At 33.0% G+C, this 27,907-nt stretch overlaps 14 protein-coding genes across 14 annotated transcripts; 7 read left to right on the forward strand and 7 right to left on the reverse strand. All coding sequences in view use genetic code 12, as the record gives it.

Moving 5' to 3' along the window:
- Nucleotides 1–401: 401 nt before the first annotated feature.
- CTRG_05824 (uncharacterized protein) lies at nucleotides 402–2,564 on the reverse strand (the record flags this gene model as incomplete). Its single annotated transcript, XM_002546300.1, has 1 exon — nucleotides 402–2,564. One exon carries the CDS (start codon nucleotides 2,562–2,564, stop codon nucleotides 402–404), a length of 2,163 nt encoding a protein of 720 aa, XP_002546346.1.
- A 313-nt stretch (nucleotides 2,565–2,877) lies between these two features.
- On the reverse strand, nucleotides 2,878–3,486 carry CTRG_05825 (uncharacterized protein; the record flags this gene model as incomplete). The annotated part of the gene is made up of 1 exon (XM_002546301.1): nucleotides 2,878–3,486. The coding sequence occupies one exon, from the start codon at nucleotides 3,484–3,486 to the stop codon at nucleotides 2,878–2,880; it is 609 nt and encodes a 202-aa protein (XP_002546347.1).
- A 154-nt stretch (nucleotides 3,487–3,640) lies between these two features.
- CTRG_05826 (uncharacterized protein) lies at nucleotides 3,641–4,354 on the forward strand (the record flags this gene model as incomplete). The annotated part of the gene is made up of 1 exon (XM_002546302.1): nucleotides 3,641–4,354. One exon carries the CDS (start codon nucleotides 3,641–3,643, stop codon nucleotides 4,352–4,354), a length of 714 nt encoding a protein of 237 aa, XP_002546348.1.
- An 88-nt stretch (nucleotides 4,355–4,442) lies between these two features.
- On the reverse strand, nucleotides 4,443–6,500 carry CHT3 (Cht3p; the record flags this gene model as incomplete). The annotated part of the gene is made up of 1 exon (XM_002546303.1): nucleotides 4,443–6,500. One exon carries the CDS (start codon nucleotides 6,498–6,500, stop codon nucleotides 4,443–4,445), a length of 2,058 nt encoding a protein of 685 aa, XP_002546349.1.
- Nucleotides 6,501–9,744: 3,244 nt separating this feature from the next.
- On the forward strand, nucleotides 9,745–11,298 carry INO1 (inositol-3-phosphate synthase; the record flags this gene model as incomplete). Its single annotated transcript, XM_002546304.1, has 1 exon — nucleotides 9,745–11,298. The coding sequence occupies one exon, from the start codon at nucleotides 9,745–9,747 to the stop codon at nucleotides 11,296–11,298; it is 1,554 nt and encodes a 517-aa protein (XP_002546350.1).
- Nucleotides 11,299–13,006: 1,708 nt separating this feature from the next.
- Nucleotides 13,007–15,097, forward strand: FAA4 (long-chain fatty acid-CoA ligase; the record flags this gene model as incomplete). Its single annotated transcript, XM_002546305.1, has 1 exon — nucleotides 13,007–15,097. The coding sequence occupies one exon, from the start codon at nucleotides 13,007–13,009 to the stop codon at nucleotides 15,095–15,097; it is 2,091 nt and encodes a 696-aa protein (XP_002546351.1).
- A 121-nt stretch (nucleotides 15,098–15,218) lies between these two features.
- CTRG_05830 (asparaginase) lies at nucleotides 15,219–16,460 on the reverse strand (the record flags this gene model as incomplete). The annotated part of the gene is made up of 1 exon (XM_002546306.1): nucleotides 15,219–16,460. The coding sequence occupies one exon, from the start codon at nucleotides 16,458–16,460 to the stop codon at nucleotides 15,219–15,221; it is 1,242 nt and encodes a 413-aa protein (XP_002546352.1).
- A 471-nt stretch (nucleotides 16,461–16,931) lies between these two features.
- On the forward strand, nucleotides 16,932–17,351 carry CTRG_05831 (uncharacterized protein; the record flags this gene model as incomplete). The annotated part of the gene is made up of 1 exon (XM_002546307.1): nucleotides 16,932–17,351. One exon carries the CDS (start codon nucleotides 16,932–16,934, stop codon nucleotides 17,349–17,351), a length of 420 nt encoding a protein of 139 aa, XP_002546353.1.
- On the reverse strand, nucleotides 17,348–18,583 carry CTRG_05832 (uncharacterized protein; the record flags this gene model as incomplete). Its single annotated transcript, XM_002546308.1, has 1 exon — nucleotides 17,348–18,583. One exon carries the CDS (start codon nucleotides 18,581–18,583, stop codon nucleotides 17,348–17,350), a length of 1,236 nt encoding a protein of 411 aa, XP_002546354.1.
- Nucleotides 18,584–19,068: 485 nt separating this feature from the next.
- Nucleotides 19,069–20,067, forward strand: CTRG_05833 (phosphoglycerate mutase family protein; the record flags this gene model as incomplete). The annotated part of the gene is made up of 1 exon (XM_002546309.1): nucleotides 19,069–20,067. One exon carries the CDS (start codon nucleotides 19,069–19,071, stop codon nucleotides 20,065–20,067), a length of 999 nt encoding a protein of 332 aa, XP_002546355.1.
- Nucleotides 20,068–21,603: 1,536 nt separating this feature from the next.
- Nucleotides 21,604–23,007, forward strand: CTRG_05834 (uncharacterized protein; the record flags this gene model as incomplete). Its single annotated transcript, XM_002546310.1, has 1 exon — nucleotides 21,604–23,007. The coding sequence occupies one exon, from the start codon at nucleotides 21,604–21,606 to the stop codon at nucleotides 23,005–23,007; it is 1,404 nt and encodes a 467-aa protein (XP_002546356.1).
- A 177-nt stretch (nucleotides 23,008–23,184) lies between these two features.
- On the forward strand, nucleotides 23,185–25,137 carry UTP5 (Utp5p; the record flags this gene model as incomplete). Its single annotated transcript, XM_002546311.1, has 1 exon — nucleotides 23,185–25,137. The coding sequence occupies one exon, from the start codon at nucleotides 23,185–23,187 to the stop codon at nucleotides 25,135–25,137; it is 1,953 nt and encodes a 650-aa protein (XP_002546357.1).
- A 97-nt stretch (nucleotides 25,138–25,234) lies between these two features.
- Nucleotides 25,235–26,002, reverse strand: FDH3 (bifunctional alcohol dehydrogenase/S-(hydroxymethyl)glutathione dehydrogenase; the record flags this gene model as incomplete). The annotated part of the gene is made up of 1 exon (XM_002546312.1): nucleotides 25,235–26,002. One exon carries the CDS (start codon nucleotides 26,000–26,002, stop codon nucleotides 25,235–25,237), a length of 768 nt encoding a protein of 255 aa, XP_002546358.1.
- A 1,194-nt stretch (nucleotides 26,003–27,196) lies between these two features.
- CTRG_05837 (uncharacterized protein) lies at nucleotides 27,197–27,733 on the reverse strand (the record flags this gene model as incomplete). The annotated part of the gene is made up of 1 exon (XM_002546313.1): nucleotides 27,197–27,733. One exon carries the CDS (start codon nucleotides 27,731–27,733, stop codon nucleotides 27,197–27,199), a length of 537 nt encoding a protein of 178 aa, XP_002546359.1.
- Nucleotides 27,734–27,907: the final 174 nt, after the last annotated feature.

Here is a 27,907-nt window from a genome sequence, read left to right on the forward strand (position 1 = left end):
AGCGCGTGAATTATTAGGGTTGCATTTCCGAACCTCCGAGTTAAACCCTACCCGAATTCCGAATTATCATCAACAACAAGAATCCACTACACATCGATGCAAAAAAATACTATACTATATTAAACTAAAATAAAAAAAGAGAATAATTATACTTTTATTTTTTAATATTTCCTTCTTCTTCATCTTCTATGAAACTGGAAAAGAAAAAGAAAAAATAAAAAAATACATCATCATGAATGAATGAATGAATGAATGGGGGGTTTAAAAGTGACTAATGAAATGTCACTGGATAAAAAAAAAATAATAATAAATACTTATGATCAGGCTAAAATAATGGGGACTAATGTACAAAATGGAGGGGTGGATTGTTTTTCATTTCCTATTTTCTCTTTCTTTTACTTTTAAAAGTTAATGTCTGGTTTTTCATCTTTGACTTTATCTATTTTAGCACCAAATGATGAAACACATTTAGCCATTGTTGGGGAAGATCTAGAAATAACATCAGTGAAATAGAAATTATCAATTGGATTCTTCAATGGTTCTCCAAATATAGTGGCAGATTTATTCTTATTTATCAAATCAGTAAAACCAATCTTGGCAATTTCTTGTGATACTGGTTCAACAACATCATGTCTAACCAAATGTGGGGCAATTTCTCCTAATCTCATTCTTACACTTATAATATCATCATACGGCAATTTAGCATTCAAATATTCAGATAATGCTCTAATAATCTTCCAATCTTCTCTAGCAACACCTGGTGCATTAGTGGCAGCTCTAGTAACTTGAGTTCTACCTTCAGTGTTGACATAAGTACCTGATTTTTCAGTGTATGCAGAACCTGGCAAGATAACATCAGCAAATGAAGCACCAATATCACCATGATGACCTTGGTATACTACAAATGCATCTCTTGGAATATCTTTATTGGTAATTTCATCAGCTCCCAACAAGTAAATGAATTTTGGTTTGGTAGGATCTTGAGTTAAACTGCTGAAACCAATATCTAAAGCACCAACTCTAGAAGCTTCACGATGCAACAAATTAACACCATTCCATTCAGCTGTATTGAAATTTGCATGTTTGGTGGCAAATTCACCAACCAATTTATAAATAGATTCGGCATCTTTAGATTCAGCAACACCAGAACCAACAATAATCAATGGTTTCTTGGCTTCACCTAATTTCTTACCAAGTTCACCACCAAGAGCTTTTTCTAAAGCACCGGCATCTTGTCCCAAGTTGGCAACATCAAAAGTAGAATCAAATTCTTGACCAACAGAGGAAATTTCCAAATTAGATCTCAACCAGACTTTTCTAATTCTAGAGTTCAACACAGCAGCTTCAAATCTTGGGTTAGTACCAACCAACAAAATTTGATCAGCGTCTTCAATACCATCAATAGTAGAGTTGAAGATATAGTTGGATCTGATATCAAAACCATGAGCATTGACAGCTTGTTTAACATCAGTAGTAACATTTTCAGAACCCAATTTGTTGGTCAAATCTTTCAAAGCAACCAAAGATTCAGCATCAGTTAAAGCACCAGCAATGGCTTTCAATTCACCATCTTTTGGTTGAATCTTGGCATATGCAGAAGCAATAGTAGATAAAGCTTCATCCCAAGTGGCTGTTTCAAATTTATCACCGTTTCTAATCAATGGAGTAGTCAAACGTTGAGTTTTCAAACCATCACAGGCAAATCTAGTTTTATCAGAAATCCATTCTTCATTAACATCGTCATTCAATCTTGGTAAAACTCTCATAACTTCAATACCTCTGGTGTCGACTCTGACATTAGAACCAATGGCATCCAAAACATCAATAGTTTCAGTTCTCTTCAATTCCCATGGTCTTGCTCTAAAAGCATATGGTTTAGAAGTTAAAGCACCAACAGGACATAAATCAATGATGTTACCAGACATTTCTGAATTGATGTTTCTTTCAATATAAGTACCAATTTGCATATCATTACCTCTACCAGCAGTACCAAATTCTGGAGCACCAGCAACATCATTCATAAAACGAACACATCTGGTACAGTGAATACATCTGTTCATAGAAGTTTTAACTAATGGACCAATGGCTTTATTTTCAACGGCTCTTTTACCAACAACTTCCAGGAATCTACCACGATCAGAACCATATCTTTGGGATTGTTCTTGTAAATCACATTCCCCACCTTGGTCACAAACAGGACAATCCAATGGATGGTTTTCCAATAACATTTCAGTGACACCTTCTCTGGCTTTTTTAATTCTTTCAGAATCAGTATGAACAACCATACCATTTGCTACAGGCATGGCACATGAAGCAATTAATTTTGGCATTCTTTCAACATCAACTAAACACATACGACAGTTACCTGCAACGGCTAATTTTTCATGATAACAATAACGTGGGATAGTAACACCTGCCAATTCAGCAGCTTGAATAATTGAAGATCCAGCTTCGATAGAAACTTTTCTACCATCCACTGTGACTTCAACTTCTGCCAATCTCTTGGTGGATGCAGATATGTAACGTTTAGAAGATCTTAATATATGTGATCTTATCGAGTGCATGGTATTTATTTAATGAATATGTAATAGGATAATAGTGGTTGGCTTTGATGTTGATTTCGAAAAAGAGGAGCCAATGAAGAAGAGGAAAAATTACTTGTGTTCCAATTGGGTTGAAAAAAAAAAAATATACAAAAAAAAAAGAATAGTAGGGGAAAGACAAAGCAAAAAAAAAAACACTTATATGCAGTCGCTGAATAAGACGAGATTTCTTTGTTTCTCATTGGCTAGATTTTTCCCACCACTCATGGACAAGACTATATCGCGGTGTATGAACTCACCTGTCTATTATAAAAATAACTAAACACGAGAACTTCTATTTACTGTCACCACCCATAACTAAAAACAACAATAATGGAGGTACGATATACATCCAGTTCTTTTGAACCCAAGATCTTTCATCAATTTCAACTTCTTCTTCTATTTCTTTTTCAACTTCATTACCTTCATCATCAATATATTTGATTAATTTCTTTTGTTTAACAACACGGACTTTTCCTGAATTTTGAGCCTGTTGTTGTTGTTGTTGTCTTTGTTTTTTAATTGATTCGGCGTTCATATTCGGAATAGCCGCTGGATGAACTTTATGTTTTCTAATTGTAGGTTTAGAAGATTCATCAAAATTTAATGCCAATCTCGTGATATCTCCATTTTCATCAATAAATGCATCAATCACAGTATTATTTAATGAGCTTACTCCGTTGATAAATGTAAAACATTCATGATTTTCAAGATCTTTTGTACCTATGCAATAACTCTTACTTGGATCTAATTCGGTGTCTACCAAATAAACGGAATTATCGTTGATGAAACCAATTGAATCTGATGACTGACCATCAATTGGTTTGATGAATAAATTGATTTTCGTCTGATCTGCCGATGTCAAGGCTACTAGGAATAATGTAATGATATTAATGAATTGCATTGCAGGATCGTGGTTGTCTCGTTGACGTGTTGCGATTTTCGGTTTGATGATGATTTTTCTGGTGGTGATAGATTCTTTTTTTTTTTTGGTGATGTTTACTTTTCTGTATATATTTTTTTCACTACATTAATTATCGTATAATAATCAATCAACTATGTATCTGCCTATGCGTCATATCTACCGTGTCAACAGTCGACGATACTTACAATTTTCATCTATCCAAGATTGTCAAACATACCTCAGATACTGTCTACGAAATAATGTCAATACTGGTTCAACTGTGTTTAAAGGTACATTATATGAATTATACGTTAAATCATTTCTTGAACAAAAACTAAATTGTCAAGATCTAATTAAATATGGAGGTTCATATGATAATGGAGTTGATATAATTGGTCGTTGGAATCTATTACCTTATTATGATGAAAAAGAAGTCAAATCAGTAGGATCTATGTCAATACTTCGATATTCTCAAGAATCAAATTACAATATATCTAAATCACCAATATCCCTTTCTGATGTACAAATATTAGTTCAATGTAAAAATTTTAAAAAAAAACCTGATGCAAAGATTATTAGAGAATTATCAGGGATTTTAGATTATCATGATTTTAATAAAAAATCAACTATAATGTTTATAGTCACACCATCGCCATGTACATCACAAGCTACTATTCAATTAGATAAATCAAAACATGCAATTATTCACTTGATGATATCACCATTGATAAATAATAGTAAAATTGATGATTTTTTCAATTTAAATGAATGGACAGGTGGGAATTTACGACAAGTTTATATGAATCGTCAATCAAGAAGTTTACTTTCAGGTTTAAATTTAGAACAACAATTAAAATTTATTAAATAATATACAAACAAACAAATAAACAAACAAACAAACAAATAAACAAACAAACAAACGAACTAAATGAATCTAATCAACCTTGAAGTTGGTATTAATAATCAACAGTAATGGTTCTTGGTTCACCATAAACTGTTGCTAAATGAGTTCTAGTAGTATAAGTTCTATACTCTGTAGTTAATGTAATAAGAGTAGTTGGAGCCCAAACGTAGAATGTAGATACTCTAGTTGATGTGGTTTTAGACAGAACAGTAACTGTTGGTTGTACTAAATTAGAAGCACTTGTTGTGGTAAATAATTCGCTTGTGGTGGAGGTACCTTTGGTTGAGCTGGTTGATTTCAACGTATCTTTTGAACTTGAAGTAACAATAGATGATGAGGTTCCAGTAACAGAAGAAGAAGAAGCAGTAACAGATGATGAGCTGGTAACAGATGTGGTTGAACTTGAAGTAGGTTTGGTTGAGCTAGAAGTAGGTTTGGTTGTACTTGAAACATCAGTTGATGGAGATACTGAACTAGTTTTAGAAGTAGGTTTGGTTGAACTTGTAATAGATTTGGTTGAACTTGAAATATCAACTGATGGAGATACTGAGCTGGTTTTAGAAGAAGCAACATCCAAACTTGAAGCAGCAGAACTTGAAGCAGATGTAGTAGTGTCAGCAACAGATTCACTGGAACTGACAGATGAAGTTAAACTTGGGATGGATGAGCTAGTATCTGGTTTAGTAGCAGAGCTGATGGTAGGAGCAACAGAACTGGAAGAACTGCTTGAAGTTGTTGATGTGGTGGAAGTACTAGAAGTACTAGAAGTACTAGAAGTTGTTGAAGTTGTTGAAGTACTGGAAGTTGTTGAAGTACTAGAAGTTGTTGAACTAGTTGATGTAGAACTAGTTGAAGTACTGGAAGTTGTTGAAGTTGTTGAAGTACTAGAAGTTGTTGAAGTACTAGAAGCGGTGGAAGTACTAGAAGAGCTAGAAGTCGTTGAACTAGTTGATGTTGAACTAGTTGATGTAGAACTAGTTGAAGTACTGGAAGTGGTGGAAGTACTTGAAGTTGTTGATGTGGTGGAAGTACTAGAAGTGGTGGAAGTAGTTGATGTAGTAGAACTAGTTGATGTAGTAGAACTAGTTGATGTAGTGGAGCTAGTAGTACTGGTAGAACTTGTAGTGCTAGTAGTGGAGGTAGATGTAGTTAAGATACTAGTATTTTCGCCAGCATCAGCAACAATAGCTTTCATATTTTCAACAAAGTTACCATCACTATTAGTATTAACCCAACCAGCAGAAATATCCCACATGGAAATACCACCGAAATATGGACTATTCAAAATATCACTTGTTAAAGCAGAAGCAACTGCACTTGGAGCATTATAACCACTACCTGCAGCAACAGGACTTGCAGGAACACCAACAAATAATTTGACATTCTTGTTTGGAGAAACATTTTCAGCATAGTTTAACCAAGTATCCCAATTGAAGAAGCTGGTTCCCAAGTTACAATAATTGTTGTAGAATTGGATGAAAACAAAATCAATATAACTGTTTTGCAATAATGTACCAACAGATGCATCAGGATATGGACATTGTGGAGCAGCACCCAAGTAATATGATTTTGAAGTATCAGTAGCAAAGATTTCTCTTAATTCATTAGCTAAAGCAGGATAACCAGTTGGATTATTATTTTCGATATCAAAGTCAAACCCATCAAGGACTGCATCGAAAAATGGACGTTCACTTGTAGATAAAGCATCACTATTACCAAATAATTCCCATAAAGTAGTAGCAAATTCTTTAGCAGTAGAATCATCAGTAAAACCATAAGAACCAGCAGCACCACCTAAAGAAAGCAAGATTTTCTTACCTTTAGCTTGACAAGTTTTAATATCTTGTGCAATAGTTTCACATTGCAATAACCCACTACTAGTATAAGAACCTTCACAAGCATTTGCAAAGTTCAATTGAAGTGGATTTGGGAAAACATGCATGAATGAAATGATAAAAATATCAGCAGCATCAGAATCACAATAGTAGGATAATCTCTGTTGTGAGCCACCGGAGTTTTGACCCCAATAGACAGCAACATTGGAATTGCTTTGTGCATTAAAAGCCCAAACGGGGAAAATTAACAGAATTAAAGCCAATAGGAAAAGCATTGTTTTAAAAGAAGCAAAGAAATAAAAAATTGGGTATCAATATTTAAGAATGAATGTAGATAGTTGGGAATAATAAAAGAAGAATCAAAAAAGGAAGGGTATTCTTTTTATTTAAATAGGATATTGAACTTAGCAAGCTAAAGGAAAGGACTTGGTAATCTAATGATTTCAAGATGAATGGGTATTAAAAATAATAAATGTAACGATAATTATTATAATAATTGTATTGAAAAAAAAAATGAACTCCTTTTAAACTGGGAAATTATATCTAAATTTATAGAACTTGTTGATAGTCGGAACTGATGTTCAAAGATTGCTGAATAAAATAGAAAATTTTAGAAGTATTAGTACATTTAGTTAATTAATTGCCGTGGAGTATACATTCGTTGTGGGTATTTTTCGCAATCATTGTGTCATAATAAACTTTATGTTCTGTTACATGATTTTTAACTTACCGAAAAAAGCATAAACTTTGATGAATGAAGTAAAGACTTCATTCGATGCTCATCATTAACGCATATTCAGATTATAGTTTTTGCAGGAAGGCTGGCTTTAATTACCGGTATTGATTGACAGATATGTTCTTTGCTGCGAAATGTGTGTATATTTTATTTTTTTTTCTTCTCTGCTTATTCGCGTTGTTGCATGTTCTCGTCTAATTTTTTTTTTTTTTTTCACAACCAGCCATCTTGTCATAGGCAATGGATAGTTACTACGTTACTGATGGATGTAATAGTAATGGTGGTAGAGATAGTGTCATTTGTAGATTTTAATGTTTGACAGTTGTAGTTAAATAGTATGACATAATTGATTCAAAACTAAGTTAAGATTATTCTTATGATTGGGTTATTTTCGATGATCTTACAGATCTAAGTTTTACTGTTTTTTAACTGTTTTCTTTCATTGTTTTGGGCGGTTCTATTATTTTCAAAGTCTATGTAAGGCAAAAATAAAATATGATGATTAGATTTGAAGATTTGCATGGAAATTTTCCAAGAATTTTAAATATTGCAACTGCAGAGCAAACGGTATGGTTATGTATAACTCCATATGAACAGCTCATCGATTGCTCCCAAGATCTGTGGGTGGTGTTATCGTTGTAAATGTATCAATGATTATTGTGCAACGTTCTAAATCTGAAGATTGTAGAGAAGTATAGATGTTTTAACAGTAATTATTGTTGCTGTGATACTACAATATTGATTAACCATGGTTTATATTCTTGGTGATGTTTGTGATTATTATTTTGTTGAATACTTGAATTTTGTGGATTGCCAGCGCTGCTGATGGGTTTTACGAGTCGTGTAATGCCGGAGAAAAAAAAAAAAGAAAAAAAAAAGAAAATTCTAATCATACGCATACTTTTCATGATGAATTTTACATTCTTGAATACATGCTACAACTGGATGCAATGATGAGGATGATGAGAATGTCCATATAGTTGTTGCTTCTTCTAGATGGTAGTATATTCCGGTATTCACTATGGTTTACATGATGTGTGGAATTGTTTTGTGCGTATGCGCACTGTCCACTTCAAAATTACTGCAAAATTTAAACCAAGCTTAATTATATAAATAGGCTTGAGTGACGCTGGTCGATGTGTCCTAATTGGGATAGATATATGAATAGTATGATTTTCGGTGTTGATGGAAACGGTGTTGCGATTGTTTCAGAATTGATGAACAATAGAGATGAGTTTCCGCTAGCATTCGTTAAATTTCTTCGGTAAAAGTATCATGTATTCAGTTGTTAAACGAAAGCCAAACAAATTGAACCATACTGTACGATCTTTTATCTAAATAGTATGCAATCATTATCTTATAAAAACTAACTCTTTGAGATTGTACTTTTATTATGTTTTTGGTGTTCAAAAATGTAGAATACGAATCAATAAGAGTTGTCAATTTATACTTCTGATGATTACATAATCCAATAATTATCCATATATACACGACCAAATCATTTGCACATGACATATATCACGTGTCAATATAAATTTATTACAACAATTAATCAAGTCGGTTGTGTTGGTGAAGAAGTGATTATCACCCATTATCAAATTGATTTATTAATATCAACAGCCTATTCTTACATCTGAGTTTAGAGTTATCAACAGATTTACAAAAACCGGCGAACAAATAAGGTTTGGAAACATAGTATACACGATTTTTTTGTTGATTTGCTACACCGTTACGGAAGTGGAATAGGACTTCCTAATACTTTGATTATTTCCATTTATTCCGGAACTAGTTATGGGTAAACTAAATCCTTGCTGATGACAAATGACACGTAGATAAACATTAAACAAAAATTTCTCTATTGTTTCTTGTTCCCCCTATTTTTGTTTGATAGCAAATTGACAAATCAAATTTCAGAATTTTTATTATTATTATTATTATTAATTGTTGTTTCTGTTTTTTTTTTGGGGGGGAGGGGGTTTGGCTTAATTTCTTAAAATAATCAAAAGCATAATTGCTTAACTCCACACACACAGATTAATGAGTTATATTTTCGCCGAAGTGAATGGTGTTTATGTGAGAAAACACATAGTTATAATTAGATACTCCTATTAAATATGGGTATCAAAATGATCCTCCAGGAGGAGACTACTATAATATCCAAAAAAATAACCATATTGTAATAGCACACTGTTGACAAAATTACAATAATAAGTTCGCCTAAAATTCGTTGAATTTTTATTTTCTTCGGCTAGGAGGGACACGGTTATAGAGATAGAACTGATTTTGTGGCTTGAATTATATCAATAGATAAAACGTACAGTTAATGATATATTTGTTGATTTTATGAAAGGTTTCTTAATGCTCAAGGCCATCAACTAGTATTATCAACTCAACAAGCTGTTCATATACCATCCAACTACTCTGATCATTGTCAATTCCAATTCCAATTCCAATTCCAAAATAAAAAAAAAAAAATCACATTCACTTTACCCAAAAAAACAAAACAAAACCGCTGTTGTATTTTTATTATTATTTTAGTACATTGTTATTCTTCAATTTTGTGTAACAAATTTCAGCGAATTTCGGCGAAATCCCAAAAAAACATACAACTTTAACATGCCCATGAAACCATGAATATCCTCCTCCTCCTTTTCCTTTTCCTCTTACTAGGGTAGCAAAAAAAAAAAAAAATTCAACTATAAATAGGGCAACAAACTCCTTCTTCTTTCTTGAATTTGTTTTATGTTGTTTCCTTTCTATAACTAGTATTCAATCTTCATACCATGTCTATTAACTTCAATTCTACTAAAGCTCAAACCAAAGATGGTCACTTGCACACCAAGTACACCTACGAAAACTCCATTGTTGAAAAGGATGCTAATGGTAACTTTGATGTTACTCCAACTGCTGTTAATTACGAATTCAAATTGGACTTGAAAGTTCCAAAAGTTGGTTTGTTATTGGTTGGTATTGGTGGTAACAATGGTACTACTGTTTTAGGTGCAACTTTGGCCAACAAACACAAAATTTCATTTGAAACCAAAGAAGGTGTTGTTAAACCAAACTATTATGGTTCTGTTACTCAATCATCAACTGTCAAGATTGGTGTTGATAAAGAAACTGGTGATGATGTCTATGTCCCATTCAAGTCTCTTGTTCCAATGGTTGATCCAAATGATTTGGTTATTGATGGTTGGGATATCAGTGGTGTTGCTTTAGACCAAGCCATGAAACGTGCTAAAGTTTTGGATGTCACTTTACAAAAACAATTGTATCCTTATTTGGAAAACAAGAAACCAATGTCTTCTATTTACTATCCTGATTTCATTGCCATGAACCAAAGTGGCAGAGCTGATAATGTCTACAATTCTGTCAATGGTGAAGTTAAAACCGATCAAAAATGGCAAGATGTTGAAAAGATCAGAAAGGATATTAGGGACTTTAAAGAAAAACATGCTTTAGATACTGTTGTTGTCTTGTGGAGTGCAAACACTGAAAGAAATGCTGATATTATCCCAGGTGTTAATGATACTGCTGATAATTTGATCAAGAGTATTAAAGAAAACCATCCTGAAATCAGTCCATTGGCTATTTTTGGTGTTGCTTCTGCTTTGGAAGGTTCTACTTTTATTAATGGATCTCCATCAATTCTTGTTCCTGGTTTAGTTGATTTCTGTGAATCCCGTGCTACATTTTTGGGTGGTTCTGATTTCAAATCTGGTCAAACTAAGTTAAAGCTGGTCTTGGGTCAATTCTTGGTTGATGCTGGTATCAAACCATTATCCATTGCTTCTTATAATCACTTGGGTAATAATGACGGATTTAATTTGTCAGCTCCGCAACAATTCCGTAGTAAAGAAATCCTGAAGAGAGGTGTGTTGGATGATATTATTGAATCCAATCTGATTTTGTATAACAAAGAAGATGGTGATCATGTTGACCACTGTGTTGTTATCAAATATCTCCCTGCTGTGGGTGATGATAAAGTTGCTATTGATGAATACTATTCTAGTCTTTGTCTTGGTGGTAAGAATAGAATCACCTTGTCTACAATTTGTGAGGACTCACTTTTAGCCACTCCTTTGATTCTCGATTTGGTTATTGTTGGTGAATTGCTTCAAAGAATTCAATATAAAGTTGACGGTGATGAAAAATTCCAAGATTTGCATTCTGTTCTTTCCCTTTTGTCTTATTGGTTGAAAGCTCCAATTGCCAAGTCTGGTTATAAAGCTGTTAATGGTTTAAATAAACAAAGATCAGCTTTGATCAATCTTTTGTTGATTTTGAATGGTGTTTCTCCAACTAATGACTTGAGATTGCAAGAAGTTACTCAGTAAATAGAGAATCAAACAAATAATAAATAATAATTTTGTAATAGAACATCAAATGCAGCACAAAACAATTGTAAAAAGAAAAAAAAAAAAAACACGTGTGATGTATCATGCGGAAAATACACGTGTTGAGATATCACGTGTTAGAACAGAAAACTTGAGCTATCACACGACCAATTTATAATTGGCGTGATAATATAAATACAGTGTTCATTTTATTTAAAGTCACATTCATAACTAAACATAAAACAACTCAACATAGAAAAAACAACAAAATTCGAAAAGCAAAGAAAAATAATTTGCAAATAATATTGTAATATAAATTAATAATAATGGACTGCTAGATGCGTTAAACGATAGTAGGCTAAGACTTTGTTGGTTTAAAAGGGGGTCTTTTTATTGATGGTAACTGTAATAATATTGGGCTGATTTTCTTTGATTCTCTTTTTATACTAGAACCCATAATCACAAATACCAAGAAATGCACGCCTATTATTGTCCTCTACCCCCCAACTACCCCGGTTTACTTTTCTTTTACCATCGCTACCAACCACTACCCTTGATTTTTTGTCTCACCCATTCACCCACTTACATAAGCACACGTGATTAGGTCGTGTATACCTTCCCGAACCCAACAAATTTTGTTTATTTCCATCACTTGCATATTTGTTGGGTTCCTTAAAAATAATCTTGGTATTTTTGGTTTTGTGTGTGGATAAACTTTTTTAGCAACAATGGCCAAAAAAAAAGGTTATCCTGTTGCAATTATAAGACGTGTAGTAGTAGTAGAATATACCCATAGATACCGATAGAGAAATATTGGGCATATAAAGCCCACCACAGTGCATAATCAATTTGCGCAATACAACCTGTCAAAATAAAAACAACAACAACAACAAAATTAAATTAAATAAAATAAAATAAAGATCCCTGACACCAAAAACCTACGTTGGCACACTCTAAGCACTTAGTATGGCTGACATCATATGAATAGACAAGTTGTGGGTATGAGAATACAACAATCACCCATTTACTATATTAGGAAATTAACATTATACTAATGATAAGCATTGTTACATGAGCAGATACGTGGTAGAGAGCGAGGAAACTTTTTATTTTATTTCTCTCTCACGCACTCTCTGACCCTCACCCTCCCTTCACCCATCGTTTCGTTTCCCACTAAGAAGATTTTATTTACGGGGCCCACTTCCACACAAGTTTGTTATCGCCAGCCGACACAGAGGGAAAGAACAATTGGCGGTGTTTTAAAATCTTGGGTTTTATTTATTTTTTTTTTTTTTTTTCCGCGTAATTGTGATGACATCAAATACACACACACACACACGAATACACAAACCCTGCTATCCCGCGGCTCATTATCATCATCAATAGTCTCTACACTCTTTCCCGAGGTTTATATTATCATCATCATCATCATCATCATATAAATATAAGTATAAATATATCATCAAATCTCCTCTCTTTTGCTTACACTCTTGGTTTTCCTTTTTTTGTTTGTTGTTGGTTTGTTTTTGCTTTTGCTTTTAAATCAGCTAGAGGGGAAACAACAATCAAGAATTTTTTTTTTCTTTTCTTTTCTTTTCTTTCCCTCACTTGATTATAAAAAAAAATTTTTGCCAACCAAACTTTCCCTTTTTTTTTTCCCAATCCTTTTTTTTTTCTTTCTTTCTTCATACAACAATTAATCACAATCATGGGTGCCCCTTTAACAGTTGCTGTTGGTGAAGCCAAACCAGGTGAAACCGCTCCAAGAAGAAAAGCTTCTCAAAAATTAGCTCCAGTAGAACGTCCTACTGATTCAAAAGCAACAACATTGCCTGAATTCATTGAAGAATGTTTTACTAGAAATGGTAATAGAGATGCAATGGCTTGGAGAGATTTATTAGAAGTTCATGTTGAAACCAAAAAAGTCACCAAGATCATTGATGGTGAACAGAAGAAAGTTGATAAAGAATGGATCTATTATGAAATGGGTCCTTACAACTACATCTCCTATCCTAAATTATTACAATTGGTTAAAAACTATTCCAAAGGTTTATTAGAATTGGGTTTATTGCCAGATCAACAATCCAAATTGATGATTTTTGCCTCCACTTCTCACAAATGGATGCAAACCTTTTTGGCATCAAGTTTCCAAGGTATCCCAGTGGTTACTGCTTATGATACTTTGGGTGAATCAGGTTTAACCCATTCTTTGGTCCAAACCGAATCCGACGCCATTTTCACCGATAATCAATTGTTGGGATCATTGATTCGTCCGTTGGAAAAGGCTACCGCCATCAAATACATTATCCATGGTGAAAAGATTGATCCAAATGACAAGAGACAAGGCGGTAAGATTTACCAGGATGCTGAAAAGGCCAAGGAAAAGATTTTACAAATTAGACCAGATATCAAGTTTATTTCCTATAATGAAGTTATTGCTTTGGGTGAAAAATCATCCAAAGAATTGCATTACCCAAAACCAGAAGATTCAATTTGTATCATGTACACATCTGGTTCCACTGGTGATCCAAAAGGGGTTGTCATTACCAATCACAATATTGTTGCTGCTGTTGGTGGTATTTCTACCAATGCCACTAGAGATTTGGTTAGACCTCTGGACAAAGTTGTTGCATTTTTGCCATTGGCTCATATTTTCGAATTGGCTTTTGAATTGATTACCTTCTGGTGGGGTGCCCCATTGGGTTACGCCAATGTTAAAACCTTGACTGATGCTTCTTGTAGAAACTGTCAACCTGATTTGATTGAATTTAAACCAACAATTATGGTTGGTGTTGCTGCCGTTTGGGAATCTGTCAGAAAGGGTGTTTTATCTAAATTGAAACAAGCCTCCCCATTACAACAAAAGATCTTTTGGGCTGCTTTTAAAGCTAAATCTACATTGAACCATTTTGGATTACCAGGTGGTGGTATGTTTGATGTTATTTTCAAAAAAGTCAAGGCTGCTACTGGTGGTCAATTGCGTTATGTATTGAACGGTGGTTCCCCAATTTCTATTGATGCTCAAGTATTTATTTCCACATTACTTGCCCCAATGTTGTTGGGATATGGTTTAACTGAAACTTGTGCCAACACTACTATTACTGAACACACACGTTTCCAAATTGGTACTTTGGGTGCTTTGGTTGGGTCAGTTACTGCTAAATTGGTTGATGTTGCTGATGCTGGTTACTTTGCCAAGAACAACCAAGGGGAAATTTGGTTGAAAGGTGGTCCAGTTGTTAAAGAATACTACAAGAATGAAGAAGAAACCAAAGCCGCATTCACTGATGATGGCTGGTTCAAGACTGGTGATATTGGTGAATGGACTTCTGAAGGTGGTTTGAATATCATTGATCGTAAAAAGAATTTGGTTAAAACTTTAAACGGGGAATATATTGCTTTAGAAAAATTGGAAAGTGTTTACCGTTCCAACCATTTGGTGATGAATTTGTGTGTTTATGCTGATCAAACCAAAGTTAAACCAATTGCTATTGTTTTACCAATTGAAGCCAACTTGAAGACCATGTTGAAGGATGAAAAGGTTGTTCCAGATGCTGATACTCAAGAATTGAGTCATTTAGTACACAACAAAAAGGTTGTTCAAGCTGTTTTGAGACACTTGCTTCAAACTGGTAAACAACAAGGATTAAAAGGTATTGAATTGTTACAAAATATCGTTTTGTTGGATGAAGAATGGACTCCACAAAATGGTTTCGTTACATCTGCTCAAAAGTTACAAAGAAAGAAGATTTTAGAAAGTTGTAGAAAAGAAGTTGATGAAGCTTACAAGTCATCTTAGGGTGTTATTAATTTGTTCTAATTTTTAGTTTTTAGTTTTTAGTTCGTTTGGGGGTAAATGATTTGAACTCGTATTTTTATTTTTGTTGTCTATCAATATATTAGTAATCATTTTTTTTTTTCTATACAGTTTTGAAAACATCTTTAATTTTGTTTAAATCCATTTTGGAATTTAAACATAATTGTAATAATAATCTGGCCTTTTGTGGGTTTAAGTAACCACCTGCGATAGCGTTTGGTGATATTTTTTTGGAAGGACCGATTTTTGGTAATGAACCAAGTGGAACCATCCCATCCATTGATCTTTTACTATAAACCACTGGGAATTCTTTATTATCTTCAAGTAAGTTAGCAATAAAATTATTAGTTTCATCACTCATTGAACCGGCACCCATAGTAGCCAAAACAATACCTTTAGCACCTAATTCTTTAACAACAAATCTAATAATATCATTATTTAAACCTTGATGAGAATAAATAACAGCAACTTCAGGTAATTCTTTAACTGATTCGTCAACTTGAAAATAAGTTAAACCCAATGGTTTATTAGCTGGATAAAAATATCTAATTTCATTATTAACAAAATTCCCAATATAACCTTGACCAATATTTTTAAAAGTATCTAAACTATTAGCATTTGATTTAGTAATATAAAATCCACTACCAATAGAATCATTTAAAGCAATTAAAACCCCTCTATTACGTGAAGATTTATGAGATGCAATAATAATAGCTTGATAAAGATTCATAGGACCATCAGATGAAATAGCAGTACTTGGACGCATAGAACCACAAAATACAATTGGTTTATAAGTATTAATTGTTGATTGAATGAAAAATGCAGTTTCTTCCATAGTATCAGTACCATGAGTAATAACAATCCCATCATATTTATCTAAATCTGATGCAATTTTATGATGAAGAAGAAGTAATGATTCATTATTAAATTCTTTTGAATCAATATTTAAAACTTGTTCATATTCTAAATGACAAGTATGAGATAAATCTGGAATACTTGAAATTAAATCTTCAATAGTTAAATCAACTTCATAACCTGCAGTTTGATGTGAAGTTGAACCTTTTGATGCAATTGTACCTCCAGTACCTAAAACTTTAATAGTTGGTAATGTTGAAGTATCTTCAGAAATTGCAGATAATGGATCAGTAGTTGTTGAAATTATAGAATTTGAACGATGATATTTAATTTTAAATGATGGATGATCAACTGAAAAATGAGATTCAATTTGAACTTGTGTAATATTTGCATCTGGATTAGATGGTACTGGATCTAAATGAACATGTTCATTAGTTGCATTGGATGAAGTACCTGATTCAGTACGTTTAAGAATATAAGTATTTGGCATTAATTGTGTATGGTTGAGTATCAACTGATGAGATGAGGCAGAAAGAAAGAGCAAAAGAGAGAGAGAGAGAGAGAGAGAAACGAGATGATTTATATATCGGAGAAACTACCGGAATTACAAGGAACCAAAAAAAAAAAAAATTTTTTTTTACGTTGCGCTTCGGAGCTGGTAACCGATGATGGGGGGTTTGTGTAATGACAATAAAGTGTTCACTAGTAAAACCATACGGCAATTTACAATTGGTAGTAATTAGTCAGTGTGGAAAAACGGATTGTTCATGTAGGCGTATTAGTATGTGGTGGCGGGGGAGAACAATTGAATAATTGTATGTAGATTTACAAAGCTGTACCATACATGATGTTAGTCAAACTGTACAACCTAAACTGTTGTGTTTGAAAAACACGTAAAGTGAAAAAAAAAAATCAAAAAGTTGACGCGACTTTACAACCAACTTACTAACCAACTTATCAAATGTCGACAAACGAACAAGAAATCCCACTTAAAACCATAGCTAGGATATTTAAAGAACTTTCATTCAAATCATCAAATACTAGGATCACCCTAAGTACACTTGAATTATCAAGTGAATATATTAAATTATTCATCAATGAGGCAATTATCCGTGCTAATGAAGAAAGATTGGATGAAGGTGATTCTTTGGTTAAAATAGATGGAATTGATAATGTTACCCAATATCCCAACATAGAAGAAGATCAGGAAGAGGTAAATGTTGAAGACATTGAAGATTTTGATGAAGATGATTATTATGATGAAATTACAAATTCTCAACGACAATTGAAAAAATTAGAAAACAACACCACTGGTGGTAATAATAGATTAGATTCACGTCATTTACAAAAAATAGCAGGTGTATTAACTCTAGATTTTTAAGTTGTATGTACATTAAGTATATTCCAATACCTTAATGAAAATTTATTTGTTATTTTCTTTAATGATTCAGGAACAACATCACTATGTATTCCAACATTAATTGGTATTTTCAATTCTTGATTTGGATTGGTGTTATTGATAATTACTGGTATGGTATACCAATTAACTCCACGTTCTATATAATTATCCAAATTCTCTTCAATTTCTTCAATGCTAGCTACATCTTTAAACGCAATATCCCCTTTGCGTAAAATCAATTCGGATTTACTAATGATTGTATTCATAGTTAACAATGCAGTAGGGATACTTTTAATTAAACTACCCGTGTTTTTACTTGTCAACCCACCGACAGTGAATTCATTGAGAGCGATCGTTAACTCAACATTATTCAACTCACTAGGTATACTAATATTCAAATGAACCTTCACCAGTAAAGGGTTTATAAAATGAATCAACATGATTTGTGTTGAACAATTCCATGGGCGTGTATCATTAAGTAATTTTGAGATGACAACCGTTGGTAAATAATCAATAGCATTAAATTTGACTTGAAACTTGTTGACAGTGGGTGGGATATTATCCACCAATGGAGCAAATACTAAATTATTACAATCCAAACATCTCAAGGTTTTCTTTGTTGTCAATGGTTTGGAAACAGGATATAATTTTCTCTCATTTGGCGAATTCTCAACAATTGGAAGGTTTCTTTTCATCATGAGTTGTAAATTCCTTCTAGTTTGTTCACTTTGAGGAGGAGGTGGTGGTGATGATTCTTGATTTGCCAATACTCCGTTTTTAATATCTTCGCAATACTTGTGAAATCCATCATTCATTTCATCTTTGATTATATTCAATAATGATTTAGGTTTGTAAACAACATTTGTTTCATACATATACTCACAGTATCCACATTCAAAACTAAATGATTTCCCATCATTTTCACAATCATTCATTTTTATTTTTAAATTAGACTGACATTTAGGACACATGAAACAATTCTTTGAACATTTGGTAATTTTTTCATTTCTAGTATAATTAGTTAAACAATTACTACAGAACTTATAAGTGATTTTACCAAAAGTTTGATATTTAGATTTTGGATATTGACATATTGGACAGAAATATAAGTCACACAAGGGATATAAAAAATTCAAATCGATTTCATCATGTGTTGGATCGATTGGAGTATCTGAACAACAATAGATTAATGAATCATTATAGATTCTTGACATTTGATCATTGATGATGACAATTAGTGGTTACGTAATTTCATGTTCTCACGCAAAAAAAAAAAAGAGACAAATATAAAAACCTCAGTGGTTATAATTTCTTCAATTTTTCTTTTGATCTCACTACCAATTGAGTTCTCAAATGCAACCGCCAACAATAAGCAGCAACAACAGCAACAACAGCAGCAGCAGTTTCCTACCATATTGGACTCTTTTACATTTTTATTAAATTAGGTCCACGTGTTATGATTTTTCTGTTTTATTTATTTTTGGTCACCATGCAAGCTAACGTATAAATACTCCCGTTTGAACGGCCGTTCTTTGCATTGCTATGTAAATTCTCAACACCTCGTTTCATTCCACCACGTGTAAAGCTGTATTCAAACAATCCACTTATAAAACAACCGTGGCCACCCCTTGAAATTGACAGGTTTCTAATTATAAATACCCTTAAATAAATCTCCCCTTTTTTTGCTAGAATAAAGTTAATGAACATGATCCTCACGAAAAATCTAATAATGGTGTCTTTGTTGTACTTTTCAACTGCTGTGTTATCCTTTGCTCAGATCATCTTGGCTTCTGATAAGCTCACTTTACCAAAATTTGAATCATCTTCAAAGTTTTTTGCTCAGTCAGATCCTGATGTTCCTATTAATAAAGTAAATGTTAGTGATAATTTTGGATTACAAACTGACAAGTATTCCTGGTCAGATGTCATATCTAGTTTATCATCAAATGAAAAGTTGTTTTTAATTCAAAGACATGGAGAAGGTTGGCATAATATTGCACCATCTAATTTTTCTCAAGAAGATTGGGATTGTTTTTGGCAATTGCAACAAGGTTATGATGGTGTTATTTGGGCTGATGCTGAATTAACTCCAAATGGAGTGAAGCAAATTCAAAAATTATCTAAACAAATCAATGATACTGATGAATTACCATGGCCATCCAGATTTTTTGTTAGTCCATTACGTAGAACTTTGGAAACTTGGCAATTGACTTGGTTAGATTTGAATTATTCTACTCCTTTAATTAAAGAATCTGCAAGAGAAACTTATGGTATTCAAGCTGAAAGTCAACGTCATAATAAATCTTATATTCATGAACATTTCCCATTGTTTGAATTTGAAGATGGTTTTAATGAACTTGATGAATTGTGGAAACCAAATTTACGTGAAACTAGTCAACATCGTAAATATAGAGCAGCTTCTTTATTAACAGAAATTTTTGCCAACACTACTGCAGATGATAAAGTTATCAGTTTGGTTACTCACCTGGGTTTGATCAGTTCTATTTTGGATGTTGTTGGTCATAGATCATATACTATGCAAACCGGTGGGTTAATTCCTGTTGTTATTCACAAAAAGAAAAACAAAACAAAGACTTACAATTTGGATAAACCAGATAAAACATATTCCGATATTTGTCCAAATCCTCCTGAATCCATTAGCGGTGCACCAAGTGATTATACTACTATTGCCACTTGATTAATAAACCTCTACAAGTTTATAGTTGTTTGAAAATAAAAAATAAAAATAGACTTTTTTTTTTAAAAGAAAAAAAATACCAAAAGTATATTGTATTTATAAATCTCTACATCTTAACCAATCAAGTTGTGTAACATAGAACCACTACCACTGAAAGTGGTTTCAATAATATTTGAAAGACCACCAATCATTTGTGACATCATGTCAGTTGGAACTTCAGAAGTAGAAGATGAAGATTGATCATAAGAACCAGTAGCAGAACCTTGTTGTTCACATTCATTACATTCTTGAGTAGTAACAACGGTTTCACATGGAGTGGCAGTTGTAGTGGAAGTATCAGTTGAACCAGTAGTACCAGAAGAAGAACCTCCACAGTTAAACAAGGAAGTAAGACCACTTAAACTTAAAGTAGCATTAGCAGAAGAAATAGCAAAAGCAGCAACAGTTAAAACGACAGAATATTTCATTTTCAATGAGATGAAGTTGGCTGTTGATTAGAAATATATTCTCCTTCAAGAAGTGGATACTTTTCTCCTCTTTATATACTAATTTCTAAAGGGATAGAAAAAGATCTTCGCATATCTTACACTTTGAGTATGACCTGATAATATCCTTTTGTTCAATTCATCTACACATTTCAAGTTTTCAAATGGTCTTCGGCATTTCGCAGCATTAAAAATGCGGCGTAGTTTCCTAATTCGGTAGCTGCATAATTGTAATTGAGTTATGAAACTTAAACCCAATAGAGATTTACATTGAAAATCGTTAAAACCCACCACCCAATGTTTAAGCCTGGTTGTACCATAAAAAGAATGGGTGTTTTTTATTATTGAACAAACAAGAAATGAATATCTAACATGTTATTCTACCATTTGAAATACCGAGATGATCACTTCTTTCGGTAATATATAACTTTCTTGGAGTTTTTTATTTATTTTTCTTGATTGAGATGAAGCGATCTTCTTTCATATACCACAAATTCTCTGTCGAAACATGTATGAAATATTAGTCAATGTTCATGCTGAGGTACACCATGTTTATCGTGTTTATGAAAAAGAGTATTGAAAAACAATAATACCACAAGCGAAAGGGAGGAATCTAAAGTCACAGTTGAAGATGTAATAACTGGCCATGTGGCTTAGTAGTTGGACTTGGTTCAAAGTGTAGATACACTTTTACTTGTGTAAGATTATCAATCAATGGAATATATTTTTCGGTGATTGAATTTTATCAAGATTTTCAAGTCAATTTTAACTAAAATTTAATCTGAATCAAAATTTAGTAATTATCTGAAACTATTCTTGTTTAGAATATGGTCACAACTTGATCTTACTCACACATTTTCAGCAGAGTACCTTCAGTAGTAGATTTACCATGTTGTTTTTTGCCATTATATTTCAACGCTACCAAGTGTAATTATTACTCAAAACAAAAGCAACAAACACATGAGAAAAAAAAAAAAATTAAAATAAAACAAATAAACATCAAAATTATTATTCATCAATTTACATTTCATATAATAACCACACTACAGCGATGGGTGATAACACAGAGTATCAATCAATCGAAGATCAAAAACTAGAAGAAAGTTCATTTTCTGTATCAACAAACCCGCAAGCATCATCGGAACTAGATGATAATCTGGGACAATCCACGGAGGCAAATTCAGAAGAATCATTAAGTCAAGAAGATATAATACTAAATCGATTGAAAGACATCCCTCACGATAAATTAAAGGAGATTATAACTAATCAACTAGATTTAGAAATCCAATTAAAACATCGAGAATTGAATTTGAATGATCATGAGATTGGTAAGATTGAGTCACAAATGTTAATACTAAGGAAATTTTATGAAACTTCAAATGATACTAAACTAGATAATGAACCTAATGATTTCACAGTGAAATATTTCAATTTATTAAATAAATCATTTGATTCAACTTATAACAATCTCAAACAAATTCCAGAAGCTCAGGTTCATCAGAATTTACTACTACAGAACCAACAATTACAAAATCAAACGCCACTGTTTAGTTCAAAATATTTAGATGATTCCAGTGGCCATGTTTCTCTTGGAGGTGGTATTTCTCAACAACCAGGCCATTCATATAGAACCAGATCAACGACCTCATCTTTACGCCCATCAGCAACGTCAATAGCATTGGCAACAGTAGGTGGAAGAAACCCAGGTTTAGGTTGTTTATACAGAAGAACAGATGGAGTTGTGGTTAGATTAACATGTCCTATATGTCAAAGAAATAATTTCTCATCCGCTCAAGGGTTTTTAAATCATAGCAGAATAGCCCATTCTAAAGAGTTTACTTCACAAGATGCAGCTGCATTGAAATGTGGAGAAATTCTTCCAGAAATTAAACAAGATCCAACTGGGGAAGCAAGTATCAAACAATTGATTGAGAAAGGTGTTGATCCTAGTAAGAACTTGAATGCTGCTGAGTATTTATTTGGTACAGTTAGTGCTGGTCCTGCAACTCCAGGTGCTACTACTACTACTACTACTACTACTACTACAACAACAACTAGTTGTACTCCAAAAACTGAAGGTTCACCAAAGTTTGATCATGAAGAGCAAGAATTACAACAAGAAACACCAGCACATAGTCCCGTTGAACAACTGAATGAGTTGATGAAAAAACTAGTCAAAGAAGGGAAAATGAAGAAAGAAGAGTATGAAAAATTACTTAAAGAAACTAAGGAACCTGTTTCCAATTCTCATTTATTTGATGATGAAGTTGAAGTAGATGAATCAGAAGAGTCGGGTCTCAGCACTAATCCTAGTTTTTCAAATTTAACTAGTTTGAATGATAAAAGAAGAAGAGTATCACGTGGAGGAATAAATATATCAATTTCAAAAGATACAGAAGAATCAGAATCGGAACCAGAACCAGAACCGATTGAAAAGAAACAAAAGAGAAAGTAAATAGGCTTTAATATATATACATGTCGTCTACGACATTGTCACATCATCGCGACATCTGTGGATATTTTTTTTTTTTTTTTCACAATTTTGATAATTTTTTTTTTTTTTCAGCTTTTTATTTAACCTCATCACTTTCTACCAACCTCATCACTTAAAATCACCACCACCATTATACACATGTCAGGACCAGTTATTTGTTCGAAATTTGATGCAAGTGGTAGTTTTCTTGCAACTGCATTAGTTGCATTAGATGCTCATCAAGTTAAAGTTCAATCAACCACCAATCAATCATCTTCCTCATCATTAAATACATCATTTACTTTAGAAAAATCAAATAAATTAACAAACTTAACATGGATACCTTCAGGAAATAATAATGTTGAATTATTAGCACTTTGTTTAACTAGAGGTACTGTTTTAATTTATTCACCACAAACAAATGAAATTATTTCAGAATTAAATGCTTCTGCAAATGTATCAATTTTAGATTTCCATTATTCTGAAATAACTCAATCAGGATGGTCATGTGATATCGATGGGAATATAAATGAATGGGATATGAATACATTTGAAATGAAAAATAGTTTGAAAATTAAAGATATAGTTGATTCAATTGATTCAATTAATAGAATCTCAACTGTATTTTATCAAAGACAACCATGTTTATTGATTGGATCTAATTCAATTTATCTTTTCAATATTAAAACTAAAGAAGTTGTTAAAACATTCCCTGGTCATATTCAACCAATAAATACAATAACTCCAATTAATGATAATAGTTTTATGACAAGTGCCAAAGGAGATAGATTTATTAATTTATATCAATTGGATAAAATTACAACTAAAGCCGTCTTTGTTGCTTCTTCATCAGTGGAAAGTTTATCAATTGGTATTCAAGATGATAAATCTGTACTTGTTGTTATTAATGAAGAAGGTAATTTAGAAATTTTTAATAATCCATTATCTGAACAACCTAAATCATCACAACCTTCAACTCCAATGTCTAAAAAGAAAAGAAAACAAATTGGTGTCAGTTCAAGATCATCAAATGGTTCTATTAAATTATCTCGTCCTGAAAAAGAAATTAAAAATCCTCATGATGCAAATTTGTACATCAATGCAATTTCAACATTAGGAGATGCTATTCTTTTCACATGGTTGGAAAATTCAACTGTTCCTTTCTTTGATTCCCTTAAATGGATTGATGAAACTGGTAATCAATTCTTACTTGATTCAACTAAAATAATAACCAAATCTAAACCTGATTTAAGAGTTACACAACATACTACTATAAATGGTCATGATGTAGCAGCACCAAAACTTTATAGTGAAGGTCATACTATCATCAGTGATGGTTCAAATATTCGTCACATTGATGAAGAAGATGAAGATCAAGAAGAATCACTTGCTGAAAAATTAGATAGATTATCTGTTGATACATCTAAAACTCCAGTTAAATCAAGAAGAAAGAAATTAGAAGAAGCTAGATCGGGTGTTTCATTATCTATTATCTTAACTCAATCATTACAAAATAACGATACTTCATTATTGGAAACAGTTTTACAAAATCGTGATACTGTAACTATTCAAAACACCATCAATAGATTAGATCCATATACTGCTGTATTATTTTTGGATAAATTAAGTGATAAATTACAACGTCAACCAACAAGATTTGAAACTTTTGCATTTTGGTTAAAATGGATTTTAGTTATTCATGGTCCAGTAATTGCTTCATTACCTAATTTGAATGTTAAATTGGCTACTTTATATTCTGTATTGAATAAAAAAGCTGAATCATTGCCAAGATTATTGGAATTACAAGGAAGATTAAATTTGACTAATGATAATACTACATTGAAAAATGAAATATATGATCAAGAATTGGTTGAAGAAGATGAAGAAGTTTATGAACCAAGTGATGTTGAATATATTGAAGAATTAGATGACGCTCAATATATTGGTGTTATTAGTGAAGATGAAGATGAAATCATGGATGGTGTTGATGATTATGAAGAAAGTGAGGACGATGAAGACGTCGAGGATGAAGACGAGGACGACGATGATGATGAAGATGTAGATATACCTTCAGCCGCCGATTTACAAAGTGATGACGAAGAAGAAGAATAGTTGTTCTCTTGTTATAGACAATAAACGTTAAAAAACTATGTATATATTTGTAGTTCTCCTTGCAAGGAGATCAAAGCTTTGGCGATTCACGTTCTAGTCACCATAAATTGACAACAGCTCTGATACAATCACCAGCATGCATATCTTCAAAAGCTTCATTGATTTCTTCCAATGGTTTTCTGTGAGTAATGAATTCTTCAACTTTTAATTTACCATCCATGTAGTCTTCAACAATTCCTGGTAATTGAGATCTACCTTTAACACCACCAAAAGCAGCACCTTTCCAGACTCTACCAGTGACCAATTGGAATGGTCTAGTAGAAATTTCTTTACCAGCAGCTGCAACACCAATGATAACAGAAGTACCCCAACCTTTATGACAGGCTTCCAAAGCATTTCTCATAACATCGACATTACCAGTACAATCGAAAGTGAAATCACAACCACCATCGGTCATTTCAATCAATTTATCAACAATGGTAACACCTTCTGGTAATTCCAATGGATTGACAAAAGCAGTGGCACCGAATTTTTCACCCCATTCTTTCTTCTTGTTGTTAACATCAACCAAGATGATTTGAGCAGCTTCTCTTTCTTTACAACCTTGAAGGACAGATAAACCAACACAACCACCACCGAAAACAGCAACATTATCACCTTTTTGAACATTGGCAGTGATGGTAGCAGCACCATAACCAGTAGTAATACCACAACCCAACAAACAAGCTTTATCAAGTTCAGCTTTATCGTTAATAGCAACAACAGAGATATCAGTAACAACAGTATATTGGGAGAAAGTGGAACAACCCATGAAATGAATCAATTCTTTACCTTTACAAATAAATCTTGGAGTACCATCTGGCATAACACCTTTACCTTGGGTAGCTCTAATCTTACCACACAAGTTGGTTTTACCAGATTTACAGAATTTACATTCCCCACATTCTGGAGTATACAAAGCAATGACATGATCACCTGGCTTAACAGTGGTGACACCTTCACCAACACTTTCAACAATACCAGCACCTTCATGTCCCAAAATAACTGGGAAGGCACCTTCTGGATCAACACCACTTAAGGTATAGGCATCAGTGTGACAAACACCAGTGTATAAAATTTTGATACGGACTTCATGAGCCTTTGGTGGGGCAACAATGACTTCTTCAATAGTCAATGGTTTACCTGCTTCCCAGGCAACAGCAGCTTTACATGTAATTGGCTAGTGAAAAAAAAAAGTCAGATGTTAGTATATAGTTTTTCTTTTTTTCAAATTTCAATTACGAATTTCTGATAACTACTAAGGTGAATTTTTCATAGATGTAGTATAAATACGATAGATAATTCCCAGATCAAAATTGAAGTTTCATTCTGAATTTGGAAGTCTTTTCAAGTTCACATACTTTTCCAACAGTTGATTCAGACATGATTGATAAATTATAAATATGAATTAATTGAATAACTCTAGAAACAAATCAATTGGTTAATTAATCTAATCAAGGAAAAGGAGAGAGACTTTATATTATTTTTTTTTTTTTCGAGTTGTTTGCTTGTCGTTCTATGGCCGTCATCTTTTTGATTGGAATTTTTATTTTTCCCTTCCAAAGTCGTGGGCGATGTGGAAATCGTTACCCGATTAGGATATGCGATGCGAGATAATCCTAAATTCTCAGTAAATTCTAAGACAATCAGTATTTCATTATAGATTACTTAATTGTAATAGATGATAAATAACTCGGCAAACTGGTCATTTACTTACTGAGTGGTGAAAGTTTGTTGTTTTCTTCTTGAGTAATATTTGAATCCCCATGAAGTTTGATTATACCCACAGTTATTAGTTCCGCGTTTGTAACGCGGCTTACTAATACTATAACTAGACATAATGTGAGCATCGAAAGTGCACAGTGACTCTCAATTACAAAAAGAGATCAACTTTATAAGAATATATATCTAATCGGAAAATATGCATATATTGAATCTCTATAAATTAAAAAAAAAGTAAAATAAAAATCCGAAGAATATGATAATAAGGTACTATGGTTGATTAAGACACAGTAGGTACTTACATCAACAAAGCAATAGCACCACCAACAGCTAAAGCAAATGCACCAGTATGAACATTCTTATTGGAAGAGCCAGCACCGACAAAAGTGACAACTGGAGGAGTTCTACCAGTTGCAATGGAGGAGTTACCATTACCACCACCTAATGGCAAGATGGTGAAACCTGGACCTTCGTCAGTTTCTTGACTGACATGGGGAATTGAAATAATTTCATCCGTGATTGTGGTAGCAGGAGTAGTAACTGGAGTAGTAACTGGAGTAGTAACTGGAGTAGTAACTGGAGTAGTAACTGGAGTAGTTGCAGGAGTAGTTGCAGGAGTAGTTGCAGGAGTAGTTGCAGGAGTAGTTGCAGGAGTAGTTGCAGGAGTAGAAGTTGGCTTGGTTTTATGTTTTGGACAATCAGTACCCTTGGTTTCACAATCGGTATCAGTGATAGTAACAATTGTTTTTTGGTTTGTGGTGAGGGTATCACCCAAACCAGCAGAAACAGTGGCTGCAAACAAAATAGCGAAAGGAGTAGCAGTGGAGAATTTCATTGTCTATGAGCTAAAGCGAATGTGTTGATGAACAACTCTAAAGGAGAAAAATCTCTGATGGTAGGGAGAACAACCCTGCCTTTTATTTTGTTTGGTTTCTAGGAAAAGTGTCTATAATGTGGATTATTTTTGGAACATGGTGTGTGTGTATGTGTGTTTATATTGAGATTTGTG

The sequence above is a fragment of the Candida tropicalis genome (assembly GCF_000006335.3).
Source record: "Candida tropicalis MYA-3404 genomic scaffold supercont3.10, whole genome shotgun sequence".
NCBI lineage: Eukaryota > Fungi > Ascomycota > Pichiomycetes > Serinales > Debaryomycetaceae > Candida > Candida tropicalis.